At 37.6% G+C, this 23,855-nt stretch overlaps 1 protein-coding gene across 2 annotated transcripts in view; it reads right to left on the bottom strand.

The window, feature by feature from the left end:
- Window positions 1–1,198: 1,198 nt before the first annotated feature.
- Window positions 1,199–23,855, bottom strand: part of DCAF10 (DDB1 and CUL4 associated factor 10) — a 58,753-nt gene continuing 36,096 nt past the window's right edge. For both annotated transcript variants that reach the window (XM_082643004.1, XM_082643005.1), the window contains 4 exons: window positions 13,832–14,034; window positions 12,033–12,146; window positions 9,575–9,720; window positions 1,199–8,675 (listed from right to left, as the gene is read on the bottom strand). In XM_082643004.1, the coding sequence (XP_082499130.1) occupies window positions 8,307–8,675; window positions 9,575–9,720; window positions 12,033–12,146; window positions 13,832–14,034 (832 nt within the window). In that variant the 3' untranslated portion in view covers window positions 1,199–8,306. The remainder of the gene's footprint in view (window positions 8,676–9,574; window positions 9,721–12,032; window positions 12,147–13,831; window positions 14,035–23,855) is intronic.

The following is a 23,855-nucleotide window of genomic DNA, read 5'->3' as shown; positions in this document are numbered from 1 at the left end:
ATTCAATGAATGACTCATACTCTGATCCCAGGTGTTATCTTTATCACTATTCTCCCTGTTTCAGAGACACTGAATTTTTTCGGAATTTATCTTTTAAAGATCATCATGGAGAATACATAATGTCTGATTCCATTTATGTAAAGTTCTAGAAGAGGCAAATCTGTTGGGAAAAAAAACTGGTTAACTCTGGGAAGGGGCATGAAGGAACTTTCTGCCTCTGGGGTAACGGTAGTGATCTATATCTTGATAGGGGTTTGGGTTACACAAGTGTATACATTGGCCTAAACTTATTTAGCAAGCATACTGTTAATATTTGTGCACTTCATTGTATGGAAGTTTTACAACAGAAAAATATTGAACTTTAGTTAATGATATGTATTGCTGAGGAGTTAAAAGGATGGGTACAGATATCTGCAATTTATTCATCAAAATACATCAAAAATTAAGATGGTGGGGCTTCCCTGGTGGCGCAGTGGTTGAGAGTCCGTCTGCCGATACAGGGGACACGGGTTCGGGCCCCGGTCCGGGAAAATCCCACATATACCGCGGAGCGGCTGGGCCCGCGAGCCATGGCCGCTGAGCCTGCGCGTCCGGAGCCTGTGCTCCGCAACGGGAGAGGCCACAACAGTGAGAGGCCCGCATACCGAAAAAAAAAAAAAAAAAAAAAAAAAAAGATGGATTGATGGATGGGTAGAATATTGGATAACTGATAAAACAGGCTTAGTAAAGTGTTGACAGTAGAATCTTGTAAAATTCTTTCATCTTTGCTGTATGTTTGAACATCTCATAATAAACTATTAAGACAAATCATTAGGGTGTTTATCACAATACTTGATGTTGCAATGTATTGAGGGACTCAGTTCAGTTCAGTTCTTTTAATATACTAGTTATTCTAGACTGCCATGAAGTCATAGAATACTACAGAAATACCTGCTAGAGGGGAATACAGGCCTATGGCATATTACTAACTTATCCTTCCCACTAGTCCTAATGACGTGGTGGCCACCTCCTCTCTCTCAAGCCCAGAATACACACCAGATTGTGACAGGGCTGGTGAGTAACATGGTGGCTGATGGACTGATGTTTTTCTTAAGTTGGCCCCAAAAGTGAGTGGTCTACTCACCCCTGAAGTGACCAGGGTAGGGTTCATGATCTTCCCACCAATACTCTGCAACTTTCAACAAAGGCCAGGAAGTCCTTCTTTTATACATACATTTATTATGTACACACACAAAACCTCTTCAGTAATAACTGCCTAAGAATAAATTCAATGTATTCAGAACAGATCTGATACTTTGTATTTAACTTTTATAAAGTAATCCTTTTACAATGAAATTTGGATCCTTCATTTTACCCAAAAACTCATCTTTTATAGTGATGGGCTTTTGCAAGTTAACGTAAGCACAGCAGCCTCGTGTACCCATAATTTAAATAGCTTTCAAAGGAGACAGCTGTTTCCCCCCAAAAAGGGTTGAAAAGCTGTTCTGAGTTGTCTGTGCTCTGCTTAGAGCTTCTGTTGCTCCTGTTTTGAATTTGTCCGCAGCAGTTGGAAGCTGTTTGGAGCTCACAGTGTGTTTCTGTTGCGGCTCCTCTCGTGGAGTTAGAAGATAAGGCACACAGCACCAGGTCTGTTCCTGAGAAGGTAAGATGATCATAGTGTAATTAACTGCTCAGTAACTTAAATACCACTTAAAAATAGGGAAGTCTTAGCTCTCGCTGAAGGAAGATGGTGTAACTGATGGGATGCATGGTTGTCCATCTCTCAAGCTCCAAAGTTAATATGTTCTCCAAACAGGCTTTCTTTATCTTCACAGAGATCCATGGAACTGTCATCCATGAAGAATCTAAACCCTAACTGCATTTTCTAAACCCCTAGTTCTCAAACTGTGGTCCCCAGACCTACAGCATCAACTGGGAACTGGTTAGAAATGCAGAATGGGGCCTCCCACCCCAGACCTGTGAAATAAGCAGCTCTGGATGTCAACCTAGCAATCTGTTTTAACAAGCCCTCCTGGTGATGCTAATGCCTGCACCACTTTTCATGTTCTGTGCCAGAAGGGAAGGGCCTAGAAGGAAATCTCAGTGGACATGTATTTGTGCTGTTTTAAGTTTGTGGTAATTTGTTACGTCAGTAATAGGAAACTGATGTAAATATAAATCGTTAAAATCACTTCCTTTTAAATAAAAAAATCAATTTTTAAATAGTCCAAAATATGTCAATCGTATTTCAGGAATAACTGAAATAGTGATCATTAGTACTATGGTCAGTTAAGTTAGCTAAAGAATGATTAATTTCTCAAAAAATTAATTTCTCAAAAATCTGAAAGGGATTCACTCTTTTTCTTTTCAGTGACTTCCCAAAAAAGCATCCCAAATAGGATTGTCATTTTTCTAGTAAATTTAAAATAGTATGGCAAAATGAACCATCAATCACAGTTAAATAACACAAGAAAATGTCATTCTAGGGAACAGTGTGGAAATTAGCATGTTATAAATTTATCTATATGAGAACCAATCACTGTATACAGCTTGACAAAAATTTATCAACTATGCTTCCTACTGGTATGAATAATTTTCACTGAATAATTTATAAAACTACACACGATTCATATCAAACTTGTAAATGACCAGAACATTAGTGAACAGATGTGAATGGTTCAGATCTTAGTAAATGTGTTTTCAGTGCAAAATGCCATTTCTATGTTTGAGAACAGTAGGCTTCAAAAAATGAAGTGTGCATATGCCAGTGGAAGGACAAGGTGAACCCTGGAAGTGCAAGAGGTAATGTAGAACTTTGATTTTTTAAACATCTTATCCTTTTAAAATTTCCTTATACATGTTTTATAATGTACATAATAGATCAGTATAACAATATATATAATTTATAAATGATCAAAATTTGGAGTGTATTCTCTAATTTTTTCTGTTAAGAGTTACATGATCAAAAAAGTTTAGAATATCACTAACAAGAACCACCAAGCCACTGCCTCTGTCACAGCCTTATGCTTGATTCTAAAAGTGAACAAAATGTAAACAAAAATTTTCAAACTAATGCTAAATGCAAGGTTGTTGTTGTTTTTTCCAGAGGTGGGGTCTCTGACAAGATTAGGGTGTGAACAGGACTTGCACTCCCTTAATCTAGCCCCAGGTGGTCTCCTAATCTTTTTTAAATTTAATTTATTTAATTTTGGCTGCTTTGGTTCTTTGTTGCTGTGTGCGGCTTTCTCTAGTTGTGGCGAGCGAGGGCTACTCTTCGTTGCGTTGCGCAGGGCTTCTCGTTGCAGTGGCTTCTCTTGCGGATCATGGTCTCTAGGCGCGTGGGCTTCAGTAGTTGTGGTGCGTGGGCTCAGTAGTTATGGCCAGAGGGCTCTAGAGCGCAGGCTCAGTAGTTGTGGCCAGAGGGCTCTAGAGCGCAGGCTCAGTAGTTGTGGCGCACAGGCTTAGTTGCTCCGCGGCATGTGGGATCTTCCCAGACCGGGGCTTGAACCCGTGTCCCCTGCATTGGCAGGCAGATTCCTAACCACTGCAATGCAAATTTGCCATCAACCTTTTAAATAGGTTAACCACACACAAAAAGTGTGGCACCTGTATAGAGGTGTGTGCATGTGAGATGTATTGCCTGGAGTTTTTGATAAAACCCATTTTTCTATCACTAATTCATTTACAACTAAAAAAGTGGCATACAGGTAAATTTGAGACTTTCCTTTTGATAATAATTTCCATTATGTTTGAATGGAAGAAATTCTTACGAATTGTGTTCAGGGTATAAATTTCGGTACACTCTCATTTTGCACTGAGACTTAACTGTGTCTTTGTACAATGTGTGATAATTTAACCATTTATTTTATTTTATTTTTTAACCATATATTTAATAACTACTGACAGTTTAATGGCATCAAAAATACTCTTAAGTCTATCTGGATTTTCACTTTTTTTTCCCCTCTGCACTCTTCTTTTTTCTTAAAAGCATGAAAGACCCCTGTGCAACTACAGAGCCTTTGTTTTTGCTTCCCTGTACTTTGGTACATTGCTTCTCCTTAATCTAGCAGCATCCTTAGCTTGTAGTATTTTACTTAGTGGCAACTGAAAAAAATCACTAGCTTGGGCTTTAACTGGGAACTATTATCCAGAAGGTTATTATGAACCTGTCAGGAAGGTGGTGAGCAACCAAAAGAGCTGTCTCACAGACTGTGCACCCAGAGCTCACCCAGCCCATTAGAAACTAAGCAGGCTTGGTTATCTCACGTCCCAGCTCATAACAGATGAACACAGCACATTAGAAGGAAGTGGGGAGCCTGTTAGAGGCAGGTATATTGATAGTGTGGTAGGAGACCACTATATAAGCAAAACAAACTGCTTAGCAGATACAAAATTTTTTAAATTAAAAAAAAAACAAAAACCACACCAGGAATCTGAGGCAAATGATTATATATACCTCAAGGCTGAGGGAATCGCTTTATAATAATTAATATCAATTTGTTATAGCCCTTTACAACTTATGAATTATTTTACATACATCAGAGCTCATTAGATATTTGTAATAACACATGAATATAACTTTTACTTTCATCATGAATAAGTGAATTGTACTGAGCATGCTGTTTAGGAAGGCGGGTAGGTATACTGACATATCTGAAAGACTTGCATCAAAAATAATTACAAGTTTTAAATTTTGGCACTTAAGATATATGCATTAATTATCCCAACATTAATATATATGCTTTCCTTCATGACCAACACTGTGTTACTGAATTTTCATAGCTCTCAGTGACTGCTGGTCATTAAATGGGGATGATTGTCATCAGCAAGTTATCAGACCATTTCTCCTGTTAAACACAAACTTAACAGATTCTTATGGATGCCAACACCATATATTCTAATATGGGAAACACTAGGCTCCTAAAAGAGTCTCAGAGTGTTTTTCCTATATTGCACTTTCTAGAAAACAGCCTTAACAATGATATGATGTGATCTTGGTTCTAGACATAGGAGTGAGGAATATGTGATTTACCTTTACCATGTTGTTTTCCTAAAATTTTTGGTATAGCCTCTTCTCGGGGATGTAACAAGGAGAAAAAAAATATACATGCTCTTTGGGCTTCTGAGAAAAAAGACCACAGACATTTTCAAAAGATAAAAATAGAGGTCTCTTCTGCATCAGCCACTTCATTTTCACAACTGAAAATAAGGAACTGCGGTATATTTGATGTTTTTAAACTCATTCAACATAGCTTTGCCATAAATATACTGTTCTGCAGAAAGCTTTTTAAAACAGTTGTATAATTTATACTATACTTACCAACAATTATATCATCAATTATAATACATTTACCAATTATCATTAAAAATGACTAAATAAAACTTTAGAGTTAAAAACACCAGATTAGATTTTATACACTAAGTGAAATGGGACCTTGAAATTTTAAGTGTAATCTCCAATAGTATGGCATTCCTGATGCCCTTTAATTCCTTGATTAATATCCCCTGATGACTTTCTAATCATGACAATACCTCAGAGAGGACAAAGGTTTTGTTGAGTTTGCTATTTTTAATTCTCATCTGTGAGGCTCTGTTTTTGTATAACGCTATTAATCCTCCATTTTTCTTTATTTTATAGCTACTTACCCTACATGAGGGTTTTTAGTTAGGAACGGACCGTATGTGTGCCCTGCAGTTTATGGCATTAATTCTAATGGAAATTGTCTATCTTGTAAATATTCTTTTGCATGGTGCAGAAAATGAGACAGCTCTGAAATAAACAACTTCCAGAGGGTGTTAAAATAATTAACAGGCCAGTTTACCATCCTTTACAAACTAAAGGGCAAAATGGTAGAGTAAGTAAGCACAGGCTTGGAACTCAAACAAACATTGAGTTTGAATCTCAGTGCTGCCACCCCATCCATGCCAGCTCTGTGACTTATGGCAAATCAACCTTTCTGACCCTCCATTTCCCCCAAAGTACATTGGTGCTCATGCCACCTACCTTGCAGTTTTTGTGAGAGTTAGTAGTAAAGTATGTACATTATTTGACACGATAGATATTCTAGAATCATAGACTGAAATTTATTAGAGTTGGGCAACATTTGGGCCCAGCATCTGACATGGAGCGCTCTCCCAAGGAGATGCAATATATGGAAACTTCTTTTGATTATCAATACAACCATCGTACTTGGTAGCTTATTTTTAATGTCAACATAAGGTGTTTTTGTCTCTTTATTTTCTCTTAAATATGTGTTTTTAAGAAAGTTTATGGCAAACCTGTGTTTTCATTGTGGGTACTTTTTTTGATGACTAAAAAATTTCCAATTTTTTTTTAACATCCATGGTAAGAAAGATCTAATTTTTAAAATTTGTCCTAGAGCCAACATTATCCAAGTGAGATGTAACCTCTGTACGTGTGTGAATGGCTGTCTGGCAGGTTCTACAAAAAGTGTCATTTTTATTCATGTATTTGGGTTGCTTAAACATTTCTATAAGATTTAAAACACTTTTCTTCTTATGGCTGGAATTCTCAGCATTGATACTCCCATGCCTTCCTCTTTCAATCTACTGGCCAGTTTAAAGGTATTCACAATAATACAACTTAAAGAAAAAAGAAGTGTTCATAAGTCACTGTTTTAACAGCCAGCATAATACAGTAGAAATTGCCCTGAGCAAGGAATTAAGACTTGAATTCAAGTCCTGGCTCTGCCACTAATTTTGCAGGATGACTTTAGGCAAGTCACTTAACTTCTCTCATTCATCTAATAACGAGATTGAGTCCATTTTAAGTTATTTTCTACCTCTAAAATTGCTTTTATTTGCTTATTTTTTTTAATAATCAAAACACCTTCTGGGAGTTGTGTTAAGCACCTGATGGGTACAGAAATATTTACTGATGTTTAAGGTAGTAATATTTGAAGCTGTGATCCAGGAACCACCTGAATACAGATTACTTGGGGTTCGTGTTAAAAATACAGATTCCTGTCCTCTCCCTGTCTGAATCAGAACCTCCTAAGGTGAGGGCCAGGTTTCTCTGTTTTTCACAAGCTCCCCAGTGATTATAATGCACCCTAATGTTTGAGAACCACTGGCCTAAGAGAATGTGTTCTAAGAGGGAAAAAGCTAGCATGTGGCTCAAATTACTCCAGCCTCTGGCAAATCTCTTCTAAGGATAGTCCCATTCAAAGTGGAGGAGACTAGAAAAAAGCTGCTTACTTCAGCAGAGTAGTCAGCCTTATGCCTGGCCCCTGAATGATGCTTTCTACTTGCTGTGTTCCATAACAAAACATAACAAAAGGTCTTAGTCACGACACCGAAGTCACGGACCACCACAGTTATGACAACAGCTTGAAAACAATCACAGTTCTCCATTAATGGTAAGAGAGCTGAGCTCAAGGATGATCAGAAAAACACAACGTCTTTACTCTCGATTTTCCCTCCACCTGTCATCCTCTGTGATTCAAATAATCTGACAGAGGAAACAGAAAATCTAAGCCACATTGTTCTCATCACTCTGTGGCCAGATAGAGAGTATAATCTAATAAATAAATTCTCTTCTATATAATAGAAATGACCAAAGCCCATTCCTTCTCCTCTTTTCCTTTCTAATGCTGTTGACAGGAACAAAATACCAAGTAAGGACACATGCTACAGATTTAAAAATTCGTACAAATAAACTACAAAGAGGTGGTAATTTTTTTTTCTAGAATTTCACAACAAAATCCCTCTCACAGTAAAAAAATATGTATAACTTTAACAGGAAACTTAAAAGACATTTTGCTGCAAAACTATAACAGTTGTAAGAATAATGCCATTATCTGTGCTCATTATAGAGAAACAACAGCAACTTTAAAAGGCCAAGTATACTGATAAGATGAAATTTCTTTTCAACGACCAGTATGCCAACGTCAAACTTCTGGGTTTTATTCAACACTAGCATCACGAGTTTCTCCTAATCCAACCAAAACTCCTGCCAAATGTCCACAAAATTCACACCAAGATCAAAAAACAGAAAAGAGAATTAAAAGAAAGAAACTTGACAAGAGCTACCATGCAAAACAACCAGCAGAACTGGAGTTCAGTGGCACAGATCAGCAGGAGCCTAGGAATGCTGCAAAAGATGGTGCTGCCTGGAGTCCAACTTGGCGATGCCCCTGTGATGCTGGACGACCAAGTACTCAGGTCACAGGTGTGTTCATGGACCCGTAAGAACTAGGATCTTGACCCAAACTTTTAAGATCTTCTAAAAAGAAAATACTTCACCTAAATTGAAGTAATATATAATTCAAATACCAGAAGAGTTCCTTATTTGATGTAAGTTGTGCCTAAAACTTTGGCTGATACAAAGAAACCCGTCCACTAAGGCACCCAGAGGCGATCTGACAATGTGTTGGAGAGAACTTTGTCGTCAGTACCACATCATTATGAGAGTACAGAGAACGGATCACCCGCAGGGGACTGGCTTCTTTGGGCAAACAGTCAATAAGTTCACTGCACTGTTTGTCAAATCCCAACAAGCGAATCCCGTAGCCATGTGGGGAAGAAATCATTCGCCCATCGGGGCTGAAGCAAAGTTCTTTGATATAACCCCTGCCTACATTGGCTTCTTCAATGTAATGAGTCAGTCGTAGAGAACAGCGAGGTGAGACTGGTCGCACGGGGGCTCCTTCTTGGAATTCATAGACACAAGTCCACTAGAGGGAGAGAAGAGAGACAAATCATAGAGCCTCATAAATGGAGTATAACCTTTAAAAATTGTGAATAACTATACTGTCACCTGTAACTTATATAATATTGTACAGCAACTATATTTCAACTAATTAAAAAACAAAAAGTTACAGAGTCCCAAACAGTGCTACAGATAATCTTTTTTTTTTTAAAAAAAAGCTCCACAGAATGCCAAAGCTTCAGAATTGTTGCAAGAAATCATTCAGATGAATGCTACCCCTCTCCCAACTAACAAAACTTGTAGGTCCCATACTGTCTTATCTACATTCATACCAAGGTTATTCTGTACTATGACACTTTAAAGCCTTTTATTCCCTGAGGCCACTGTGACTTCTGAAGTAATAATTCCCTTTTCTGAGAGTAACAAGAATCTTGATATTTTAGGGTTAAGACATCTAAGCCCTAGAATACCTCTCCTCCTAAACACTTCAAAGACTCTAGAGCTAGTGACTAGCTAGCTAGCTCTGGAAAGACTCCTGCTTTCCAGAGTAAGGAGAATCATAAGGTCATATAAGATCTTTTCCCCTAGTTATCAGTTCAGTCCCTTCCTTTCCCAAAGCTTTCCCTGGTTTTTAAAAAGAGAAAATCATAGTACTCCATTGGCTTTTATAGCAAAACCTCCCATTTAGCCAGCTTAGCTCAGTCCTATGTTTACTATATAAGGGGTTTTTTACAATGAGATGAAGGAGGCAAGAATTAAGCTGGGCTCAGTCTGAGCTGATGACTCCTTTAAAGTACTTCCTGCTTGACACACACAGGCCAGAGAGGAGGAAGGATTTTGACGGGATAAAGACACCATGAGCACACATGGCAACGGCAGTTTGTTCAGTCAGCCCCACTGAAGGTGGGGTGCTGCTGCCCATACCTCCTGATCATCAGTGTTGCTTGAGCACCGAAGAAGAGTGGCCCAGCCTTTTGGGTGCAGCTGTAACGATGTGATGCAATTTCCACGGTCTCTCTCACCAGGAACTTCAGGGGTTAAGACTTCAAGACTGTTCCGTGGTGAAATTCCTGAGATATGAGAAAATTAGGATGTGGAATTTGTATTATCAAAGGACTAAGGTAGCTCATCAAAGCTTTGATTTCTGGCAGCCACCCTCATGCCTTTATTCCTTTATCTGCCCCTTATGCTACCACATGTAAAAAACCATGGTGCCCCTCAACGTTTGGGGTATGTGTCTTTGGGGTGGGTATGAGGGAAGGGGTATGATAGAACTAAAGAATCCAAGTTCCTGCAGCAGGAATCAACAATAACCTAACGCCAAGGCGTTAAAGCTGACTAGGAATCCTTTTGATTTGGATCTACATCTCAAGTTATGTGACATGAAAGGAATCTGGAAAAGTAAAAGACAACAATTCTCATCTCAGAAGACCTGATGCTCTCTAGTCCAGAGAAGGAAATACCTGGAAGCCATGAGGACTGCCTTTATATAGATGAAAGATGTGTGCAAGGAGCAGGACTTATGGCCCCCAAGGACAGTACTCTAAACAACAAATCAATGTATAATTTTGGAGGTAAGAGAGGACAACTCACAAAGACATGTCAAAACAAGGGGTGGGAGATACTGCCAATTGTACATATTCCTGGTACTCTGCTATGGCCCATCATTTCTTTCTACCTGGCCCCCAATGAAACTGACTGCTGTAGTGAGCCATTGTTACAAATGGAAGTATGTCATATCCCTCAAGTATGTGGAGAACCACTTTCATACACATTGTAAGGAAGCAGCTTAGAAATTATCAAGAGAAATATTTCAACACTTCTCTGCCTATAGGAGTTGCTTTAAAAATAATGAGCTGCCTGTCAGACCCTTTGTGAATTATTTTGCACTTAGATGTGTTATCTTCTTTTAAAAGCTTCCCTTTAGATTACTGCAGCATTGACAGAAACCTGTGACGATCTAAATTACATTCTCACAACCAAATTATACCTAAATAATTATTTCACATGTGATTGAACCTTAACAATTTTAGAAAAAAAAACCTATTTCAAGAATTTTGAAAATCTATAACAAAAGCAGAAAAGAAACCCATTCTGAATAAGTAAGCAGTGGTTTTTGAGTTCTGCTCCTTGGAGGTTGCTCAAGAGCTGGCAAAAGGGGGAAACCATACAGGGCCAGGGTGGAGATGGGGTAGGGAAGACTGGAGGGTCAAGTGCCTCCTTAATTTTACTTGAACCAAAGTTACTTCACTTTTATTTGTGCTACATCCCTAAGAATCCACAGGAGGAATGTTACATATGTGGGCATAAATCTCTAAGAGGAGGAATATTTAACCTTAAAATGAGACATTGTAGTCTTCAACATCCAGAGGACAGGATGGTGGATAGTCTATAGGTTTAGGTTAGGAAGGTCTCTCAAACCATTCTTGGAAGTAGTCAGGCAAAGTAATCAAGAATGCATTTATTGAGCACTTACCAGATGAGGCCACCCAGGGAAAACACTAATTAGAAGTCTAAGTATAGTCCTGCCTCTAAATATCTAGGTAGGAGATATGCTTATATCCAAAAGCTGACCCAAAATTACAAAAATATATATATATGGCCATCAGTCCATCAAGAGGAGAACAAACAAAAAGTGCTGTAAGAGCGTAGATGTGAATTAGTACGGAGAGGGGTGATGGGTGAAATCTGCATACATAGAATTAAGGGGTGGATAGAACAGACTGAGCAGCTAGTCCTCCCAGATTGGCTGGGGGAAAACTGGCAAAAGTAGAGTGGGGCCAGATTATAGCTCTTTATCCCACAACCCCTCTGAGGCTGCCAGGCATTGCTGAGATAAGGAAATGGCAAAGCGAAAAGCCTGCTGGGCTGGAACCAGGCAACTTTCACAAGCACCTGATAAACTCATCCCTTTATATTTACATAGCACTATCACATGCATAGTCTCATTTAATTTCTATAACAACCTTGATTGGAGTCTATATTTCCCAACCATTCCCTCTCCAAACTAGACCAAACTAAATCCAGAAAATAAAGCTAAAGTTCAAATTCCAACAAAAATGTAAACCCAAGATATTCAACCCTAGAGACTGGTTAGCTTTTGGGGGGTTTGTTTGTTTTTTGGTTTTTTTGGCCATACTGTGTGGCATGCGGGATCTTAGTTCCCCAACCAGGGATTGAACCCACGCCCCCTGCAGTGGAAGTGCTAAGTCCTAACCACTAGACTGCCAGGGAATAACCTGGTTAGCTTTTTGAAAATGTTACTGAGGAGCAAGGAATAGCCTCATCTCTATTGGCTTTTATTTTTAAGGATTAAAATCAAACCAAAAAATGCTATTTTAGAATATATATTCAAGATTATGAAATCCAACTTTTGACCTACCTTCTCTTTGTGAGGCTCGTGACATGTGTTTCTCAGAAGATGAATTAGAATCACTATGATGAGAAGGTGAACCAGAAACTCTAGGACCAGATGAACTCGACAAAGTGGTAAGATCTTGAAAATACAAAACGTTCCGACAGTAAAGCTAGCAAAACTCTGGTAGTGTCTCTTAACTTTTTAATCATCTACTTGAACCATATTGTTAAAGTTCATCTGAAACATGCTAAGTACATATCCACCTAAAAGTGTCCTATAAAAAAGACTCAGGTGGGCAAGATAGCTCTTTGGAATGTCCAATCTAAGGCCTAGTCCCTTTCTAAAACCCTTTTTACATCAATGACTTCCTTAAGTGAAATAAAAATGAAAAACCAAATAAACATAGGAACATCTTAGGTTTCCCATCATTTCTGTAGTGAAATGGAACAAGAAAATTCAGCAAGAATGAAAACTGAGCTGTTCAGCCTGTTTTATGTTAGAATGGCATCCAAACAACAGGTCCATGACCGAGAACATGAACAGATCCTTCTTAAAGCATACCAACAACTTCTATCATCATTACTGAAATTATGTGAATACCATCTTTGAAATGTAATACAAACTTAACACTGAAATCTGGGAAAATAAAATGAATATCAGATAGGTGAGTCTGATGTATCACTCCAAATAGCAGTCTCTATTTCACACTTTTCTTGTGGCCACACATTTCTGTGGGGACTTCTTATTAATCTGATTTCTTTGGATGGTATTAAGTATCAGAATTACCTTTAGAAGACAGAAAACCTTCCTGGTTTTTAAGCAAAACATGCCAATTTAGACCTTCTAAATCACTACTTCTCACTAAGCTCACTAAACTAAAGTTGATTATTAATGTTTAACCTAAAAATCTGAAATGAAAAGGACTGTACTTGCATATTAATGAAATCCCTTGCTTGCAAACAAGTTGGTAAAACTTAAATTTCTACTTTTAGCAGTGAAATTAGGCAACTGCAATACGATGAGGCCTGCACATTCCCAAAGGAGTCTTCAGAAGTGGCCCCATGCATAGAGAAAGATTCCAACCATTTGAAGTTGATTTTAAACAACAATTTATGAACATTATGTTTTCCAAATGCTTAAGTATTTTTTTTCTGAGTTCTTGTTCATAAACACAATATTATAACTAGTGAGTATGTTCCTATATCAGCCCTCTTCTTCCTAAAGGTAGATATAATATAGTCTCTATCACGTAATATAGTACAAAGTTTTCCTGAGCCCCCATTTCGCTTAAGTCCAATGGAATTGGCAACAGGAAAAGGAACAGGGCTTTAGCAAGAGGATGTTTATAGGTCATGAGATAAGATGGCACCAACTACCTATGTCTGGACATCTGAAAGTCTAGGATGCAATACAGACTTAAAATTAAAACTCTATATTGACTATAACTTAACAGCTCTGCTGGGTTCCAGGAAAACTTTAAAAAGATTGACAGTACTTTGGGCCATCACTAATTTTTGAGATAATGATGATCTATAAATACTGATGAAGACTTTCTGGCTAGCAGAGGGCTAAAAAAATTTTTTTTGGAGTTAGAAGTTATTCTTCCTAGATCATTTGTGATACAGAGGAACAAATTAATACTATGTCAGAGATACATGTAGATCATTATACTTCCTTGGGAAAAAAGCTATTACTGAGCTTTCCAAAGAATATCTTTTAACTTTCTTCCCTTCTTTCTGCTGTCATTCTCAGAATAGAAACATATACCATCCCCATGTCTGAGATTATTTAGAAAAAACTTTAATCAAAAAAGGAAAGCTTACCTGAACTCGATGTTGTTCTTCTTGCTCTCAAAATGGGATAGCTGCCTACTTCTAAAGACTTGGTTAAGTCAAGATCATGCAAAATCAAGAGATATCCAGAGGACGTTGAGATCAACATTTTGGAACAATCTGGTGTTAATCTCATTCGCATGAGAAAACGTGTGTGAAAGAATTTCTTATGTGGACACCCATCTTCTGTACACCTACAAAAGAAATCAAACCAACAAAACCTAGAGTTATCATGAATATAAGCATTCAGTGATAGTCATATTTTTGCCCTTCAAACTAGAATTTACACTTGATGTACACTCAGACTTATACACATGAAAAGATTTTGCTCACCATTCCTTCCATCTCTTAACTTTTTTTTGAAGATTATTTCTTTCTGAAGTATATTAAATAAAATTTTGTTGAGATAAACTCACTTTTTATTGTTCTGAAAATCTTCATTTCACTCTTTGATTAAAGGTTTAGCTGAGCCTATAACTTTAGGTTGATAGTTATTTCTTTCTGAATATTGAGGATAATATTCCAGTGAGTTCTGGCTTCTATTGCTGCTATTTTTAAGTCTACTATCAGTCGAATTGTTACTTTGGATAATTTTTTTTCCTTTGGTTGATCTTCTTGTTTTGGAGTATTGCAGTTTCACTATGACGTGTAAATTTGGATTTCTTTTCATTTGTCTTCATTGGGATTCATTTGACTTTCTAAATCTTAAGCTTCATATTATTTATATATTCTGGAAAATTTTCCATCATTATTCCAATATTGCCTCTCACCTATTTTCTCTATTCTTTTGGAGCTCTAGATAGATATTTGAAACATTCCCATTTGACTCTCCTTGTCTAATAACTGCTCTTTCATGTTTTCTATCTCCTCATTTGCATATGTTGCCATCTTGGTAATTTTTCAATATCTTTCTTAATCTGTTTTTTAAGCTGTGTCTGCTACTTGTTTTTATAAACTTCAATAGTTCTATTTCCTTACTTCTTTAAGTTCTATTTGGCTCTATTTCAAATCTGTATGATCTTTTGAATAGATTTTTTTTTTTTTTTTTTTTTTTTTTGCGGTAGGCGGGCCTCTCACTGTTGTGGCCTCTCCCGTTGCGGAGCACAGGCTCCGGACATGCAGGCTCAGCGGCCATGGCTCACGGGCCTAGGTGCTCTGCGGTATGTGGGATCTTCCCAGACCGGGGCACGAACCCGTGTCCCCTGCATCAGCAGGCGGACTCTCAACCACTGCGCCACCAGGGAAGCCCTTTTGAATAGATTTTTATTCCTTGCCTATGTTTTTTAGTCCCCATTTTATTTCCTTTTTTTTATTAATTATTTTTAAAACTGTGAACTTTGTCATCCCTACAGAAAAGTACATAAATAAGACAAATGTAGAGTTTAAAGAAAAATGAACAGCTGTGATTCATCACCCATGTTAAGAGGTAGAACAATACCAGTACTTTAAAAGTCCCCTCTGTTTCTCTCTTCTGTAGCATCCTTCAGTCAGCATGCAGTGCTTCAAGCATGCAATAACTTTTCTTATCTCTCTGAGGATATTTATAGGTTTTTAAAATTTTAAGTTTTCTCCCTATGTAGTCTCTACTTTTTCCAAGGTATCTCCCCATTTGTGTAAGTCTTTTCATAGAAACTTTTGTCAAATGTCTGATTATGTTTGGCTGTCTGCTCATAATTAAGAGTGGGGAACTAAAAAGCTGACTGGGAACTCTGAGTGCAAGGGTAGGCTTGAGCTTCACTAAATAGGGTGAAGCCATTTTTTGAGGAACTCCTAATGTCAGTACCTTTAGTTCATTAACCGAAAGAACTTGTGAGGATCTCTAGATTCAATATTCAGTGTGCATATGGTCACTCAATCCCCCTGATTTTGGTAAGGTACCCAAGCCTTCAAACTGTGTCTGGTATCCTTTAATACAGATATCCTCTATTTTACCTCTTTAGAGAATAAAATTCAAAATTCCTGCTGAAATGCGAGGAGGTAAATAGCCCAGCAGTATGGATTCAGGGAGGAGATATAAGTTCTTAAATATCTTTCATTTGAATCCTTATTTTAGCTACCCTTTCTGTTACAGAGTACCGAGAGTTGCCAGTTACTGTGATTTTTGAGGATTTTGTATAAATATTCTTAAGTTCTTAACTTTTTCCCACTGCCAGTTTAGGATTCAGCTTTCTTGTACTTACTAATAAGTAAGTTTAAGTGAGTTGCTGAGTCGGTTGCCACTCATCTTCCTGCCTTCCAGATTTTAAAACTTTATTGTCATTCCTTCCTTTCCTATTTCCCCATCTTATGAGTTTATACCCTTCATTTTAAAATTTGCTTATATTTAATTTTAGAGGAATCTTCTCATCCATAGATTCTATTTAGGTCTTATGATAACTTAAATGAAATTTTACAGTTTTCTCCATAATGGTTATACAGATTTTCTGTTGCAATTTATTCCTGTGTACCAACTTTTTTTTTTTTTCTTTTTTTTTTGCGGTATGCGGGCCTCCTACTGTTGTGGCCTCTCCCGTTGCGGAGCACAGGCTCCGGACACGCAGGCTCAGCAGCCATGGCTCACGGACCGAGCCGCTCCGCGGCATGTGGGATCTTCCCGGACCGGGGCACGAACCCATGTCCCCTGCATCGGCAGGCAGACTCTCAACCACTGCACCACCAGGGAAGCCCCCAACTAAATTTTTTTAAGAGCACTTATTCATTCATTCAATCATTTATTTATTTTATTTGGCTGCGCCACACGGCATGCGTGATCTTAGTTCCCCCACCAGGGATCGAACCTGTGCCCCCTGCAGTGGAGTCATGGAGTCTTAACCACTGGACCACCAGGGAAGTCCCCAACTAAAATTTTTAATTACTAAAAACTATGTACCTAAAAAAAATTTAAATTGTTTGTAGTGATGTATAGGAACACTACTGATTTTTACATTTTGATCTTATATCTAACAATCCTAGTTAACGCTGATTAATTCTGATAATCTGTCAGTAGAATTTCTAGGGTTTTCTATATAGACCCTAGGTGTCTAAAAACTGTGGCCTATGGGCAAAATCTGGCTCACTGCCTGTTTTTATATAAAAAGTTTGTTGGAACATAGCCATACCCATTCATGCATTGTCTATGGCTGCTCAGAGACAATATAACACACAAAGCCTAAACTATTTATTACACAGTCCTTTATAGAAAGTTTGCCAGCCCCTGATACAGACAATCATATCATCTGAGAATGATATTGTTTCATTTTTTCCTTTCCAATCCTTATATATTCCAATCCTTATTTATTTTACTGCACCAACTAGGACCCTGCCTCCCTCCAACCCAAAACAATAGTGAACAGCAGTAGTAATAGCAAGCATGGGGCTTCCCTGGTGGCGCAGTGGTTGAGAGTCCGCCTGCTGATGCAGGGGACACAGGTTCGTGCCCCGGCCTGGGAAGATCCCACATGCCGTGGAGCGGCTGGGCCCGTGAGCCACGGCCGCTGAGCCTGCACATCCAGAGCCTGTGCTCCGCAACGGGAGAGGCCACAACAATGAGAGGCCCGTGTACGCAAAAAAAAAAAAAAAAAAATAGCAAGCATGTTCTCCTTCCTGATTTTATAGAGAAAACTTCTAAAGTTTCACCATTTAAAAATGTGCTATAGGTTTTTAGTGCCTACTTTTGATCAGTTTCCTTCTGTCTAGTCATCAATACAATCCAATTTTAGGACATTTTCATCACTCTAAAAAATCACTCTTGCCCAAAGAGCAGTCATTCCCTTTCCTACTCCCAGCCACAGATAACCACTAATCTACTTCCTGCCTATTGCTGACATTTCATATAAATAGAATCATACAATAAGTTGTCTTTTGGTTTGGCTTTTTCACTTAACTTTTTTGAGTTTCAGCCATATTGCAGCACGTAATAGTACTTTGTTCCTTTTCAGTACCACATAGTATTCTATTGTATAGATATACCACATTTTGTTCAGCCTTTTACCAGTTGATAAGTATTTGGATTGGTTCTATTTTTTTGCTATTATGAGGAACACTATTATAAGCATTCTTTGTGTGGATATATATATATATATTCATTTCTCTTGGGTATATATCTAGAAGTGGAATTGCTGGGTCATATGGCAACTCTATGTTTAACATTTTAAGAAGCTGCCAAACTGTTTTCTAAAATGGCTGTACCATTTTATATTCCTACCAGCAATATATGAAGTTCCAGTTTCTCCATATTCTTGCCAATATTTGTTGCTGTCTTTTTTGTTAAAGCCATCTTATCAGATGTGAAGTGGTATCTCATTTTGGTTTTAATTTGCATTTCCCTTAAGACTAATGATGTCAAACATCTTTTCAGGTGCTTATTAATCATTTGTGTATCACCCTTGGTGAAATGTCTATGTCAATATCTCGCCCATTTTTAAATTGGGTTATCTGAATACATGTAAATGAGTTAGAAGAATTCTTTATTCTGGACACAAATCCTTTAGCAGATGTGATTTATAAATATACCCATCCTGTAGTTTTTCTTTTCACTTTCATTTGTTGAATAGACTATCCTTTCCTGAACTACTGAATTACTTTAGTACCTTTATTGAAAATCAGCTGATCATAAATATAAGGGTTGATTTCTGGACTCAATTCTGTTCCCTTAATTTATATTAGACGTCTATCCTATGCCAGTACCACACTGTCTTGATTACTATGGCTTTGTAGAAATTTCTGAAATCAGGAAGTGTGAGTCTTCCAATCTGTCCAAAAAAAAGGCAGCTGGAATTTTGATAGGGGTTGCCTTGAATCCATAGATTAATTTGGAGAGAACTGCCATCTTAATGATATTGAGTCTTCCAATCCATGAGCATGGAATGGTCTCTCCATTCATTTGTATCTTCTTACATTTCTTACAGCAATGTTTTAGTTTTCAGTGTACAAATCTTGTACTTCTTTTGTTAAATTCATTCCTAGGTATTTTATTGTTTTTTAATGCTATTAGTGGAATTTTTTCCTTCATTTTTGGACTGTTCATTGCTTATGAATAGAAATACAATTGATTTTTATATATTAATCTAGTATATTTTATGACCTTGCTGAACTTATTAGTTCTAGTAGTTTTGTGAATTCAAGATTTTTTTTTTTTTTTTGCGGTACGCCGGCCTCTCACTGTTGTGGCCTCGCCCGTTGCGGAGCACAGGCTCCGGACGCGCAGGCTCAGCAGCCATGGCTCACGGGCCTAGCCGCTCCGCGGCATGTGAGATCTTCCCAGACCGGGGCACGAACCTGTGTCCCCTGCATCGGCAGGCGGACTCTCAACCACTGCGCCACCAGGGAAGCCCCAAGATTTTTGATATATAAAATCGTATCTTCTACATATGAAGATAGTTTTACTTCTTTCTTTCCAATCTAGATGCCTGTTATTTTTCTTGTCTGTACTTCCAGTGCAGTTGTACTTCCAATACAATGTTGTATAAAAGTGGTGAGAGCAGACATCCTTGCCTTGTTCCCAGTCTTAGGGGGGATGTATTTAGTCTTTCAACATTAAGTATGATTTTAACTGTAGGTTTTTCATAGCTGTCCTTTATCAGGTTGAGGAAGTTCCCTATTATTCCTAGTTTTATCACAAATGGGTGTTGGATTTTGTCAAGTGCTTTTTCTGACTTTATTGAGATGATCATATATATGGGCTTTGATCTTTATTAATGTGATGTATTACATTGATTTTTAGATGTTAAACCAACCCTATCTATATAGCTGGAATAAATTCCACTTGGTTGTGACATATAATCCTTTATATATGTTGCTAGGTTTGATTTGCTAATATTTTGTTGAGGACTTTTATCATATTTTTGGGAGAGGGATATTGGTCTGTAGTTTTCTATTCTTAATGTTTGTCTGGTTTGGTATCAGAGTAATACTAGCCTCATAAAATGAGTTGGGAAGTGCTCTCCCCTCCTCTATTTACTGTAAAAGTTTGTGAAGGATTAATATTATTTATTCTCTAAATGTTTAGTAAAATTCACCAGTGAAGCGTTTTGGACCTGGGCTTTTCATTGTGGGAAGATTTTAAAATTCAATTTTAAACCAATTCAATTCCTTTACTTGCTGTGTAGGTCAGTAGGTCTATAGATTTTCTATTTGCTCTTGAGTCAGTTTAAGGAATTTGTGATTCTGTAGATATTTGTTTATGTAAATTGTCTGATTTGTTGCCATAGAGTTGTTCATTGTATTTCTTTGTAATCCTTTTATTTTTTTATAAGGTTGGTAATGATGTCCCTTCTTTTTTTTTTTTTTTTTTTTTTTGCGGTACGCGGGCGTCTCGCTGTTGTGGTCTCTCCCGTTGCGGAGCACAGGCTCAGCGACCATGGCTCACGGGCCCAGCCGCTCCGTGGCATGTGGGATCCTCCCGGACCGGGGCACGAACCCGTGTCCCCTGCATCGGCAGGCGGACTCTCAACCACTGCACCACCAGGGAAGCCCCTCTTTTGTTTTTAATTATGAACGAATGTTGAATTTTATTCTTCAGTCGAAACAATCATGGATTTTTCTATTTAACCTGGTGTGATAAATTATACTAATAGAATTTCTATTGATAAATATTTTCATTTCTAGAATAAACCCAACTTGGTCATGATATATATATATTTTTTTAAATTAATTAATTAATTTATTTATTTTTGGCTGTGTTGGGTCTTCGTTTCTGTGCGAGGGCTTTCTCCAGTTGCGGCGAGCGGGGGCCACTCTTCATCGTGGTGCGCGGGCCTCTCACTATTGCGGCCTCTCATTGCAGAGCACAGGCTCCAGACGCGCAGGCTCAGTAGTTGTGGCTCACGGGCCCAGTTGCTCCGCGGCATGTGGGATCCTCCCAGACCAGGGCTCGAACCTGTGTCCCCTGCATCGGCAGGCAGACTCTCAACCACTGCGCCACCAGGGAAGCCCGGTCATGATATTTTGATTAATATCTTACAGGATCCAGTTTCCCTTTTTTAGAATATTTGCATCTACATTCATAGTACAGACTGACCTTTCATTTTGAGTTTGTGTATCAAGGTCATACCTAAGGTAAGAATTCCATTTTTCTGGAATCTGAACAGTTTAATAAGATTGGAATGTTCTGTTTCTTGTAATATTTGGTAGAAGTCACCTGTAAAATTGAAAGGCTGCTGTTTTATTAGTAGATAGGTTTTTTAAAAAATATATTTATTTACTTATTTGGTGGTGCCGGGTCTTCATTGCTGTGTGTGGGATCTTCATTGCAGCATGCGGGCTCTTTTCTTTCTTTTATTTTTAAAAAATCTTTTGTTATTATTATTAATTTATTTATTTAGGCTGTGCTGGGTCTTAGTTGCAACATACGGACCTCTTAGTTGCCACACATATGTGGGATCTAGTTCCCCAACCAGGGATCGAACTCAGGCCCCCTACATGGGAGTGTGGACCACCAGGGAAGTCCCAGTAGATAGGTTTTAACTGATTTTTTTTCATTTCTCTAATAGCTAAGGCAGAAGTGACATTCAAAATATTTAAATAACCAGCCCTGCATGAAAACTAGCCAGAGCTGATGCAGGTGGCAGTGCTGGAACTGGATACTGCGATTAGTCTGCTATGTAAGGGGGGCTTCAGCTACTAGATCATCGGGAGAGATCTTGAGGAAAGTATCTCTAGAAGAGGTGCCACAGTACCCAGAAGGTGCCAGGATATGACACATGGGGATGATTCATGACAGTGACTATTTATCAGTTAGTATGGAAGAAGTTCAATCTTTTAACAACCTTTTCAGCTGAACCAGTGCGTAATGGTTAAATATCAGTCCTGGTAATAAGTCTATTTCAGGTTTTCTATTTCTTCCTTGATCAGTTTTGCATAGGTGTATTTTTTTGTGTAAACTATTTCATCAAAGTTTTCAAGTATATTGGCAAAAGGTGATCTTATTATCTTACTCTATATTTTTTATTGTCTTCTTTCTCATTGCTAAGATTGTGTCCTCTCTTTTTTTCTTAATGTATCTTATCAGAGAAGAGCAGGCTTTTAAAAAATCTTTATTGTATTTCATTTTCTATTTCATTAATTTCTGCTTTTTTAGAAAAAGATATTTATCATTTCCATACATCTACTTTCATCAGGTTTACCCTTTTTTATCTTTTTCAGACTTTTTGAGTAAGATGTTTAGTTCATTAATTTTTAGTCTATCTATCTCCTGATTTCACTATGATTTTTTTCTTTGATCCATGAATTATTTAGGAAGTAAGTTTATAAGTCTCCAAACCTGGGAATTTTTATTTACCTGTGGTTCATTAAACTGTACTGGGATCAGGGAAAATGGTTTATGTGATAACAATTCTTTGATATTGGTTGAGATTTACTTCGTAGTCCAGAACATGCTCAATTTTTGTACATGTTCAAACATTGCTTTAGAGGATGTATTCACTATTTGGGAGCAGAATTCTATATATGCCTACTAAATCAAGCTTATTAATAATATTAAAATCTTCTATAGACTTAATAGTTTTTTGGTCTATTTTATCTATTAGTAAATGAGAGAATGATGTTAATATTTTCCACTGAGATGGAGATTCTCACTTTTTTCTTGTCTGTCCGTTTTTGCTTTTTGTGGTTTGAGGCTATGTTATTAGGTACACACAATATAAGAATTTTTATGTTCTAGTGAAATAAAGCTTCTAATATAGTACCTTTTTAAAATCACTAATAATGCTGTATGCCTTAAACTCTATTTTGTCTGCTATTAATGTAGATATAACTATTTTTCTTTCATTTGTATTTATCTTTTATTTTTTCCCATCATTTTACTTTCAAACTTTCTGTGTTTGTATGTTTTAGGTATACTCCTTATGAAGAACATAGAGTTTGTTTCTGTTTTTTAATCCTAGTACTATCTAATAACTGGTTACATTAGTCCATATATACTTATTCTAATTGTTGATATTCGATTATCTGCCTGTCATATTCTTGTGCTTCCTAATTTACCTGTTTTTTTAAAAAAATGATTATCCCCCCTTCTTCTCTGCCTCTATTGGATTGATTGTATTTTTTAGCTTTTATCCTTCTACTAATTTGGAAGTTATTTATATTCCTATTCAAATTTTATTTCTAAACTAAAAAATAATTAGTCCTAAATTTAAACAGGCACGCTTGTCTTAGTTTAAAGATAATCAGTAGCTCTATGCTTTGCTCAAACAATATGAATAACTAGAAATCTTTTCTACATATCTATGTAAAAATCTAGTTTTACATATGAGCTCTAAAAAGAATATTTCAGAAATATTCCTGGTGTATTACTGTATTGTCATTTTACCAAAGCTAGCAACAGGAATATTATAATTATTTCCCAAACTTCAATTCTTTCAATTCTCTATCAGGAGATATTCTACTGAAGTGTTTCACAACACAGGCATTAGTGACATTTTAGATGGGATGACTGGTCCCCTGTGCAAACTGTCCCACGCACTGCAGAATGTTTAGAAACTCTGATCCCTGCTGACTAAATGCCAGTAGAAATCCTCCTCTTCTCCTGTAGTGACAACTAAAACTGCACCACACATTATTTCCAAACATTCCCCTAAGGATCAGTACCACTCCAACTGAGAAACCACTGTTTTTTTTTTTTTTTTTTTTGCTGTACGCGGGCCTCTCACTGCTGTGGCCTCTCCCGTTGCGGAGCACAGGCTCCGGACACACAGGCTCCGCGGCCATGGCTCGCGGGCCCAGCCGCTCCGCGGCATGTGGGATCTTCCGGGATCGGGGCACGAACCCGTGTCCCCTGCATCGGCAGGCGGACTCTCAACCACTGCGCCACCAGGGAAGCCCGAAACCACTGTTTTAATGCATGAAAAAAGTGCAAAAATTACAAAACAGATTTAGAATTGAAGGACCAAAGAGTGAAAAACAGTTCCACAAAGGAAATAATAACAAAAATACTTTTCCTTAAATTCAGGAAACTCATCTTATAAACCAGTTTTCATCATTAACTATATTACTTGGTCTCCTTTCCACATAATTTTCTCCAAGTTTTTTAGTCACAATA

This window comes from Mesoplodon mirus (assembly GCF_964341445.2).
Source record: "Mesoplodon mirus genome assembly, chromosome: 1".
NCBI lineage: Eukaryota > Metazoa > Chordata > Mammalia > Artiodactyla > Ziphiidae > Mesoplodon > Mesoplodon mirus.
Note: the sequence above shows the minus strand (reverse complement) of the source record. Positions and strands in the feature narration are given on the sequence as shown.